This window comes from Nesoenas mayeri (genome assembly GCF_963082525.1).
Source record: "Nesoenas mayeri genome assembly, chromosome: 7".
Lineage (NCBI taxonomy): Eukaryota > Metazoa > Chordata > Aves > Columbiformes > Columbidae > Nesoenas > Nesoenas mayeri.
Window position 1 is genome coordinate 16,975,807 of NC_137551.1, and position 11,751 is coordinate 16,987,557.

Consider the following 11,751-nt stretch of genomic DNA (forward strand, 5'->3'; position numbering starts at 1 on the left):
GAGGAATGCAAATGAAACAACCTATTAAAAAAAACCCCCTATATATTAATGCTCATGTGAATGGCAGCTGGAATCACTATCACTAACTCATGCAGATTCCTTCTGCCACAAACATTTGTCATTCAGACAACAAGTATGGCTGGCAACTACCATCACAAAGAACCAAAATACTCCTTATAGAGTTTCCTCTGTTGAAGCTGACAATTAGGAGTTAACCACTGAATAAGATTTTGTGTGACTAATTCTATTGAGCTCAGCTCAGTTTGCTGAGCAAATTATAAAAGACAAATGAGATAAATAAGCAAGTCCTAGTTATGTGGTTAAAGGAAAAACTCAGCATACCAAATTAGCAACTTGTTTCTACGCCTGCTGTGTAGCTACATTTACACAATACGTTTTCTGTAGTATTACCTCTTTCTGTTTGAAAGCAGAATTCTCATACTGGCATATCAAGGACCAGTCTGCTTCACTGCAGTAGTGATAGTGTCTGGAATTCCAAATACAGAGTGGGAAAGTTCATACTACTATGTAAAAACCTTTAAAAATATAATCATGAACTTTTAATTGACTGTTTGACATATCTAGAAAGAAGGGTTGAGTAGTCAGGTCAAAATAAGCCTGCTGAGGCCTTAAGCCTAATAGTTTGAGAAAGCTTTAGCTTCCAATTTGCCATAATAATAGGAAACTTTATTTAAGAAGCACAAGCTTCAAAATCATTGTCTGAACCACAACACGGGATTATGGGAGGCGCTGTACTGTTGTTGTTTAGATCACAACAGCATTCCTGAGTCCAGTCGTGGCCTCCGCTGTGATAAGTATATAAACACATGAGAAAAAGACAATCTCTGTCCCCAAGAGCTACAACTGTAACTGTGGGCAAACCTTGGGAAGGGGTAAGGGAGGGGAGGGCAACCTCAGAAATGTCTCTGGCTGGTGCTGAATGTCTGCCCTCCACTTTCAGGATGGCCTGGGACTCCCTGTGCAGCAGGGACTTACTGCGCCCCAAGATAAGAAGCTCCTCGAGCCGGACGCCCGGCAGCCCACGCAGCACCGAGACACCATCCCTGGAGGAGCTGCGGCGTCTGCTCTGGACTCACAGACACCCCACAGGGCACGTGGACGAAGTTTGGCCAAACCTTTACGTGGGAGACCTGTAAGAGAGAGGGGAAGGTTGAAGGTGTTCATGCAACATTTGGCTCCCACCCTATACTCCCTGAAATAATCTACTCTTCATTTAAAGAGAGGCCTAGAAACTAATTTAGTGCCTCACAGTGTGTTAGGCAAGGCTGAACTCTGCTTAGGATGCTGTCGCATAGAAAAAGGCATCCTTAGTACTCCAGAAGAATATCTCCCCCTCTGATTTCTGCTCTTGTATTAGTACAGGAGTCCCACCCTGCAACAGCCTGGTGGGGCCATGGCATCGGTACCACAGGCAGTCATGACAGAGCCCGGTTAAACAGGATCAACCTTGTGTTCTCCTCACATTGCCAGGCGGCATCAGTCCCCTGAACCAATGGGTGCCCAGCAGAGGTGACCTGTTGAGAAAGCAAACCAGAAAACTCTTGGCTTGTGCAGAAATAGCTTCACCATCACCTTTTTATTTCTTGTCTTTTGAGAAGAACCACCTAAACTGATGTTTGGGGGGAAAAAAAATTCAGAAAATAAAAGTCACTTTCTTAATGAGTCACTTCGGTCTTGAAAGACTTTGGTGGAGACTTTCTACCTGATCAACCTGTCAAAAATAGCCACTACAACTTCATGTAGTTTTAACAAACTGCACCATCAGCAGCATGCTCTACCCTGCGTTGCGATGCAGTAGGTAAATATAACCCCCCATCCTTCTTCCAGGTATGTCGCTCGTGACAAAGCACAGCTGAGCCAAATGGGCATCTCCCATGTTGTGGATGCTGCTGCTGGGCGATTTCATATTGACACGGGACCCAAGTTCTACAAAGATCTGTCTGTGGATTACTATGGAGTAGAAGCAGAGGACAACCCAAACTTTGATCTCAGCATTTACTTCTACCCAGTTGCTCGATACATAAGAGCAGCACTAAATTCCCCAAGAGGTAACTAGACCATCTGTGCATGCTGCATACCTTCTGCATAAGAGCCAAGTAGGGCAAGTTATCAAATAGTATCTGGCATAACTAACCACCTGCAGATGTGGGTAAGAATGGAGATAGCCAAACCATGTAGCGTGACGCTTGCCTTCTGAACTCCCACAGTGAGCAGCAGTTCCCCTGAAACAGGGAAGGATGCACTGAATGGGCTTTCAAAAGTGTTTTGCTATGCCTCGTGCTATTCATTAATGAAAGATAAAATAGCAAGTATCCCTTATTACCTATAGTGACCTACTGACCTGGGAGACAGCACATAAACAATTTTTTCAAATTAGTGCTGGGATTTAGAATAAATTCTGGGATGGGGTAAAAATGCCATGCTGTTGCTAGAAGGAGTATAACCTTGAAATAGGAAGATAACCCACAAAATCCTTGGACTCACTAAATATAGGCCAGATACAATGCCAGAGGCCTGGGGCTAGTGGGGGATCATTGCTGTTAAGGATAAGCCTTCACAAAAGCAAGTCTTCACTGGGGCACAAAACTGTACAGATACCCACTCAAAAATAAGTGATTCATTAAGAGAACACTTACACACTCAGCAAACTGTTTTGCTTGCATCATGGTGAGCTTTAATATCAATGAGGGTCATAAAATACTAACTACCCAGATTAACCATGTGCAGCTAGTAGATCTAATTTACACCATGCAATCTAGGAAAGCGAGACACAGTTACTGAATACAGTGCACCTCTGTGCTAGATTCCTCAGCATTTACTGCTGTTTGGAGGGCTTGACCCATCCTGTTAGAAAGAATTGGACTTTGGCTGCATTTGGATTTCAAAACCACTAACACATTTGGGGAATTTGGACCTGCACACATTTCTATTACAGCGTATACTGTTTGCAATTGAATTCATTATTTGTGGTGCTCCAGGGAAAGGTAAGATCCAAAAATCTTTTTGTGTGTGTGTAAAAAAAAAAAATAAAAAAAGTCTCCAAATCAATTGACAAAAGACAGAAAACAACAGACGAATCATGGTGACTACAAAAGCAAACAAAATCAGTGCTTTGCAAGATGCATGCCCAAATACTGAAAGCTATGAATGCAGAACAAGTTAGGGCTCAAGGCAAACACAATGAACTCATGTCTAGAGTGTATATTTATCTCTACTCCCATGCTTTTAGACATTGCTGTACTGAACTCCATATGGAAGTAAGGTTCTGGGAATGGGGACAAGGTGAAATTCAATCATATACAGTCCAGCTGTTGCTGACATTCATCATTTTAAGGAAAGTGCAACAGTTTAGAAAATATATAAACAAGATGTTCTGGAAGCATAATTTCTTGAGGTATAGAAATTTAGCAGCTAAATACCCATGACCTGTGCAAGGATGAGACAGGGAGGGGATTGTTACTCACAGCATTTAGAAGAAGAGAAAAAATGGCATTTATTATAAGCAGTGATGCTGAACTAAAAATTACACCAGGTGACAAGAGGCCTGTTCATATTAAACTCAGGATGTAATAAGGTACTTTTGTTTGACTGAGAAGTCATTTAAGACTGCTGCTTAACTCTTACAAGCAAATTTAGCATCTTTTCTTTAATGGAATTAAATTATCTTTTTCACCTGGGAGGATAAGTCAAAGTTAAGACTATATGAGGCACAAACATATTTAAAACTATGAATCAAATACTAATTAGAAATAAGTAAGAACTGTTACTCCCATCATGCTTGAAGAAAAATTCTGATGCTTTACACCAGAAGTCCAGAAAACAGCATAGTGAGATGTACTTCAGATTTCCACCTTAGCTGAACAGATTACGTCTTTGATGATGTAAGGATTTTCTTTTTAAAGCAATGTCTTTTGCTCATGCCAGAGCATGAGCAGAAGGAAGCAGAGGAGCATGTACTCACCTACTCCTCATCGGGAGCTATTCCTGTCACAGTGGTCAATGGCTGCGTAACACCCTGAATGATTTCCTTCATCATCTTTGTTGTCCACATTAAGAAATACAGGCAGTACTATTGCAGCCATGCCATATAAGCACTATTGTATGAACGCTGTTTCCTTGGCTGCCTTTTTTCAGCAGACCCCTGCTGTTACTGTGCCCACTTAACAGAGCTGTTTGGGAAGGCTTAGCCAAGAGCAAGCAGATGCAGAAGCTGCCCCCTTCCCTGCAAGGAAAAACATGATGTCAGGGAAGTACCGGCTTTCTCCCTCATACTCATGCTCAAGGGGCAACACCTTGAATATCAAGTTTGACCCTTGCATGGCCATCTGTGCAATTTGCATTTTTCTGGAGTACAGCTAAACCTAAGCATAAACCAGCAGCGTTTGGTGAAGTCTAGCAGGAGAGGGAAGGAAAGAGAACTTGAGAGCACAGATGAAAACATGCCATGAAAACTATTAAACTAACAGTACGTAGAGAGAAAGATTCCCAAGGAGAGAGCTTCTCCTTTTGTTGACCTCCAAAAATGTTTAAAATGGGCAGGTTAAAATCACCCATTAACTTCCTGAAATGGCAAATCTTTTGAAAGACATTTCCTTTCTTCCACTTCACTGGAGCAAATGAGAAGCTCAGATCCCTCTTCTGCCTTCTTGGTGGTGGTGGTTATGAAAGAAGATTAACTTACAAGAAAAGGGTCCTCTTTCTTGACTCTGCCATGGGTGCATTCCATATACCAGTTTGATCTCCCGCCCTACAGCAGATGACAGCCCTTACCTGTTCCGGGAGGCGTGAGAAGGAAAGGACATGCCACTATTTAAAGCTCTCCATAGGCTTCATGCTGTTTTCAGCTGTGACAAATAGACACTTGATTAGTCAATAAATAGACAATTGATTCTGCACCTGGCTACAGGATGGTGGCTAAAATGTAACAGGAGATGAGAAAACCACAGTGGAGTAGGAAGAGGCCCTGGGACCTCCTGGCCCAGCTGAGCTCTCGTCCTGGTGAGCAGCACAATTCTGCCGGATTCAATGGGGCAAGGGCAGCTGGGGCGTTCACTCCGGGTGACAGTCTGCAGACTGGTCTTAAGCAAAACTGAATCCATCCTGCAAGAACGCAAGGGCTGGTTCAGGACATTTAGCTCAGTTAATGATGAGTAGCAAAAGGACAATAAGATATTATGTGTTTTAATGACTAATTTGTTCAACAACATTGAATTTCCCAACTTGATTTTGGCCAACAAAGTTGAATGTGCAAACTTCATCCTTAGCACAAACCCTTTGATGTCAGTAGAGTTACAGCAGGCATGAGCTGGATATAATATCCATAATCCGTTGTTAAAAACCAAGTGTCATTGTTCTGCACAAATCCCAGCCAGATGACAGTTATTGTCTGCCTCTGCAAAAAGTAGCTTGAGATGTGTGGTGCAACATTTCAAATAAGGATTGCAATATTTAATAATGCCAAAAGCTAAGTGGCCCCACTTCTCCTCAGTTAATCCCATTATTCCTAGGGGATCCTGTTACACGCTCAGAAGGAAGGTTGCAATATGGCCCTCTAATGTGGGATCAGTCCGATCCCACTGTATGCACTGTATGATGAAACAAATGGAGGCGAGGAAAGCAGATCTGAAGGATGTCAGCTTGTGGCGTGGACTGTGTGGTACAGAAGATCTGGTTATAACCTCCTTGCCCACGCCATGACAGAGGCACGCACCACAACCGCCCCTGCGAACACTGCTCGCCCAGGCTGTGGTCCAGCAGCCACCCGGGAATCCGAGCCTTGGTGCTGGGATGGTGCATCTCTGCTGCCTCCCACCAGAGCCTCACGCAACCTGCTGCCAGCAAGGCCACTGCAGTCACCACATGGTACAGATCTGCTTCAGGCACTTTTAAAATGCAGTATATCGTGGTGGGTTCAGAGTGTCACTTAACTCAGATAGAGCAAGTGCTAGAAGACAAGGGTCTGAGCCTGTACACAGAACCAAATGGCAACACAGCTTTTGTTTCCTGACTCAGGTTTAACATTCAATTTGTTTGCTACAAATAATCACATAGGAAATTCAAATATGTTTTCATTAGAGCAATTTTACGTTAGTTAAATCATTTCATATCATAGTCATTTTATTGTCAGTGTACCAGCACTTATCTTAACCTCTGTACCTCATGAAACAAAGCTAACAATGTAGAACAGACATAGCACATGTAAAAGAAATAATATACCTGCATTCTCATGGAAACAAGTGTATCAGAGACCTGCCCATTAGGACCAGGGTCATTAGCTGGGGCTTGTCCGGGCTGTCGCTGAGACACCTTCTAAATCTAGATGTCAATCTAGGAGGATTCTTTTGAAGTGTGGATAAGCCAGAGAAGTAGACAAGAAAATTTGGTGTGTTCTTACTTACCACCTCCTCCTCTCAGACACAGAATTAGATACAAAACAGTAGAGAGCCAGCCTGTACAAGCAGGAGTCTGGAATTTGTTCTGCTTTCTGTGCACACAACAAAAACACATCAGGCAATAGTTAAAGGCAGCATCCATACCTGTGCTTAGCTCTGTCTTCACTTCCAGACTGCAGGTGGGGCAGAGCATTTTCCAAAGCAGAAGGCTCCCTCGGGCTGGAAAAAAAAAATGGACCCAAGAACAATTTTTAAAATTAATTAGGTTCCGAACAGTAAGTCTCCTGTCCTCCATCCAATTTCTGGCCAAATTTAGATGGAATTCCAAACTATTTAGTGATTCAAAATCAAATTCACCATCGAGGTCATCTCTTTTTTATTTTTCTTTTTTCCCCTCTTCCTGGTGCAGTTCAAACCATAAAAATAATTTCTTTTAGTTATCAAATGTTAGTAGCTTAGATGTTTTCGGGGGGGGGGGTGTGAGGAAAAAAAGGCTGTTCTAGTTCCAAGAAAATTTTTTTAGAACATATAATTCCTTTGCTTCTGTTATGTGGGCTGTGCATCAGGGTGAGAGTCTGGATTTCCCCAGTCCCTGACACTATGTTGCAGTTAGGCCAGCTGTGAACTACCGAGGCATGGATTTTCCAAAGACCTTTGGAACTTAGCCCTATTTGCAGTATTTCTTAAAGATAAATTGTGCTCATGACTCCTTTATGTCCCACTGAAAAATCTCAGACCTGGCTTATTTGGGTCTGAAGTGCCTTCTCCAGGCAAGACAATACAGCATACATATCCCACCAGGTTGGTGTGAAGGCTAATGATAGTGCAGCACACTGAAAAAAAAGCCTAGTTAAAATTCAAATTGCCATTACCTTTTAGCAGGGGTGCAAAGCATTTTGCCATATTCCCGCAAAAAGTAGGACTTCACTTCCAAGAATCCCCATGGAGTTAATGGAATTGACAGATGTAATTTAACCTGAATAATGGCATCAGTATCTCAGTTAATTCTGTCAAGCTGTATCTGAATCAAAAAACATAACTAGAAATCAGTTGATCTACCAATTCTGCAAAACCAACATTATGTTGGGAAAACCTCCTCCTTCCCCTGAAGGTTTTGATGCCCAGTCCCAGTCTGCTGTCACCAGAGCTGGTTTCGCTGCTTCCTTGGAGACTATATTTGTCCCTTTATTTCTGCTGAAGACATGTCTATCTTTAGGGCTGAGCTCAGATTTCTCATGCCAGGATAATGAAAGGTGGCTGTGTCACATACATTGCAGCATTCAACACTTCTCTCAACCTGCTGGCCAGAGCGGGTCTTTACAACACAGGCATGTCGCTGTGCCATCATCATTAGTCAGAACTGGAACAGTTGCTAAATAAATACCCTGTCACAAACAAAAAGGGATCTAAGATGAAAAGCTGTGCACAAAGTACCTGGAATTAACACCCGGGGAGACGGGGGCAATCACTCTGAGGTTTTTGACTGGATCTATGCTCATCATCCAACAAGGATATTTTTGTCTTGCTCCCTGGTAATAGAGAAATTAAGATGCTGTAAGCACAAACAAAGGAAACCAGCCCTGAAATGCTGTCCATTCTTTCTACCCCTCCTTACATTCTACAGAGAAACAGCATCTGAAACACTGTATTCCATCTCCAAAGGTAAAAAAGCAACATGGGATTGTTTTTACTGATTTTCATCTTTTTCTGGATATAAATGGTATTGTTGTTAAATTGCACGTCATATAGCTATACAATTAGTAGACAAGAGCCTTCAAATAAGAGTCTAAAAACCTCCTAAAATTTAAAAAAAAATACAGAAAAGATTTTGTCTCAAACTTGTGAAGATCTGCAGTGAAGCAGTGTTCTGAAATTTTCATGCTAAAAAGACTACTTTTTTTTTTCCAGCTGCCTTACCAGGACACAGAGCTGTCCGCTGGCTGGTCAGAAGTTCAAATCTTAATCATTAGCTGCTTCAATAATGTCCAATCGTTGGGCCCTGGTCTCTGTGAAAGGACTAGATCTGGCTGCAGCAAAGGACAGAAGAGTCTGAAATTTTTCAGGCATGGCTATAACTGAGTAGAACAACAGCTCATTTTTCTAATTAAAATTTTTTCATTGGATCACACCATTTTTGTGAAAGTTGAAGCATTTTACAACATTTACAAGATGTAGGTTTTCAGGTTCCAGAATGAGCTCTTTGTTCACATCCAGAAGGAAAATACTACGAATCTGAGTTTTTCCCTCTGAAAGCAATCCTTTTGACAAAATTTGCTTTAATTTCACATAAGACCATTTAAAAAAAATGCTTATTGCCTTCCAGCATGGGTCAAAGACACACATCAGAAACCTGGGAAGCAGTCATGATACAGAACTGGGTTTCTCAGGCTGCTTCCATTAGCAATCACAGCAGCAAACCCAAAAGCAGAGAGCAGAGGGCAGGAGGGATCCCTGGAAGGCTTCCCTGAGGCTCACTTAGAGCAACATGGAAGGACTCACAATATTACTCTTAATGAAGATGTACACCTCACATTGAAACCTCCAGAGAACTCAGAACATTTCATAAATTGTTTTTCTGGTGATCACCTAATGCAGAAGGGAAGACAAAAGCGTTAGGGAAGGATAGTGACTACAGATATACAGGGTAGGCGTGGGAAAATAACAGAAGTTTGTCGAGGAGAATTATAAACACGCTTAAGTGACCTACAACTGAAGTGTAGAAAAACACTTATCATACTAATTGTTATTTAGCCATTTGTGTTTGGATACCACAGCCCTGTGACAGACTTAGAGGCACCCTATCAAACATGATTGAGACACTTGTCCTGCTGTGGGAAGATCAAAGCAGGTAGCGGTAAACTACACCTGCGTGAATCCCTGAAATACAGGCAAAACCAGAAGGTTCAGCGATCCTCTAGCATGGGCCGAGCTCCGCGATACCTGTGTCCCCACCTGTGTGCCTCTGTCCAGGTGCTGCTTCGGGAATACCCCGGTTGGCACGGTAACGAAAATAAATTTACTCTTCACATTTCATCTGAGGTTTTGTGGTTGTTCCTGCATCCTGCCTGTGCCGGCTTATACAGTAGGCTATAGAAATAAAAAAACATAAGTAAGCAGGTGCAAATGGCATATACGAACAGGAGCTGTTCTTACAGGTAATACCCTTTTCCCCACACACTTCCAACAAGGTCTGGGCAGCCGTCAGCACCCTCAGAAAGCATTGCTGCCCTAAGCAAAGAAGAAAAAAAGAGCTTGTTGAAAATCAGGAGTGTTCCTATAATAGCACCAAGGGCTCCTGAGCATCACACATTTGAAATCCCAAGTTTCTAGGCCCTCTTGTAGTAACCTGTCAAGGCTGCTTCCCATCATATGGCCTTCAGGTATGAAGACCTGAAGCTTTGCCAGCAAGTACATCACTCCTTAAAACCACACGTGAGCAAGCAGGGACACCATGGATGGCAGGCTGGGCAGGAGGGCCAAGGGCATGCCATCAGGTCGACAGCTAAGCCCAAACAAGCAAATGTGGATCCTGGAGTAAAATTATGAATTTTCCATGCCCAGATGTTACAAACACCACTGTTGCCCAGCAATCAGTGCACCGCGTCTGCTCTGCAGGGCTGAACACATCTGTTTGCTCAGCCCCAGTATCAGCACCACTTCCATCTCTGCTCCAGCATGATAAACCCTACCATTTGGCCTCCTGGCTTAATTGGATCTCTCTCTCTCCCTTTTTCAGGTAAAGTACTAGTTCACTGCGCAATGGGAATCAGCCGCTCTGCAACTCTTGTCCTTGCTTTCTTAATGATCTGTGAAGATATGTCGCTCGCTGATGCAATTCAGACTGTGCGTTCACACAGAGGTGTTTGCCCCAACTCCGGCTTCCTCCAGCAGCTCCGGGAGCTGGACATCCAGTTAGGAAGAAGGAAAGGCAGAGGAGCAGAGACCTGCTAGAACCAAGGGGTGTTGCTTCCTGGCGCTGGACAGAGAGACGCTGCCCTCACCGAGGACAGTGCAAGGACGCTGTCAGGACTGCTGTGCAGCTGCGCTGAGAAACACCTCGGGAAACGGCTGAGAATGAGCAAGCTGGTAGGACTTCGGTATGTATTTGTTGGATAAGCCCACTAACTGGAAAGAAAATGAAATAAAGAAGGATTCAAACCTGCAGTTTTGCCCACCTGGTCCTGTTTATTTAACTACCTGCTGGGCAGGGCATAGGGAGCAGTTGGGTTTTCCTGCAGAATTAAAGGCAGCACAGTCCACTTGAAAAAAAGACTTTTTACTTGCTTGTAATTTCATTTATATGGCAAGAGGGAAAATGGCTAAACTAGTAAAAAGAAAAAGAAAGCCACGAGATTTTTAAGCAAATCTTTAACATTTCACATCCAGCTGGCACAGGGGTAGACTTCAGGTTTTGTAAGCTGACATGCTCCTTTAGTCAGACATGGTGACACCAGTCAGGATCCAACTTGGACCTGGGGCTCTCTGTGTTACAAGACATGGAGGCTCTCACTGGGACCCTTCACAAGTCCTTTCAGCTTCCAATATACAGCAAATACTGAGAACTTTAAAAGATCATGAAACCCTCAGGAGGCAGCACTGGAGGTCCCAGCCAGACGCTGCACCCTGCGGCATGGCTATCGACCGCCTCGCTGCTGGTCAGAGCGGGGAAGGTGTCCCCTTGCACGTGGAAGACAAGGGGCACACTCAGGGCACGCTGCCCACTGGTGCACTGTGGGGTGGCAGCAGTGCCAGACAGAAACATCCTCCGCTTGGCTGGCAACCCAGGACTCCAAATCACATTCCCTAAATTTCCCTGTTTTAACGGAAAACCAGAACCTAGTGTCATCATGTCAGAGCAAAAATGAGCAGTGCTTCTAACAAATTCAAAGCAGCAGCTCTGCATTTCGATTATTCTTTTACGCCCAATTGGCCACATTTAATCTTGTGAAGAACTCGAAGCAGATATTTGCTTCAGTGCAATTACAGCCACATACAGAACATTGGCAAATGCAAACAATATAGAATTTCCACTTGATGGCAGATTAATTTGGTGTGATGTTTTCCCTTGGGAGGTCTTAAAGGCTTGCAGTTCTGAAAGTACCCTGCAGTTTGTATTTATAACACTATGGATGTTGAATAGAAAGAGAGAAGCATATACCAGTTCTGAAGTTTCTTTTGCCTCCATACATTAAAAAAAATTAAGTGAGCATAGCACACTTCCACTGAATTTCTCATAATGCAATATGGGAACATGATTTCCCTGCAGAGCCTATAGAGAAGTTCAGGTGGTGTTTCCACTTTCATAAACATTGTAAGTAAAACACAAGCAACGCTACAG

At 43.2% G+C, this 11,751-nt stretch overlaps 1 protein-coding gene across 1 annotated transcript; it reads left to right on the forward strand.

Moving 5' to 3' along the window:
• Positions 1-951: 951 nt before the first annotated feature.
• Positions 952-10,364, forward strand: LOC308042177 (dual specificity protein phosphatase 13B-like; the record flags this gene model as incomplete). The annotated part of the gene is made up of 3 exons (XM_080347363.1): positions 952-1,153; positions 1,849-2,069; positions 10,150-10,364. The coding sequence occupies exons 1-3, from the start codon at positions 963-965 to the stop codon at positions 10,362-10,364; spliced, it is 627 nt and encodes a 208-aa protein (XP_080203489.1). The 5' UTR covers positions 952-962.
• Positions 10,365-11,751: the final 1,387 nt, after the last annotated feature.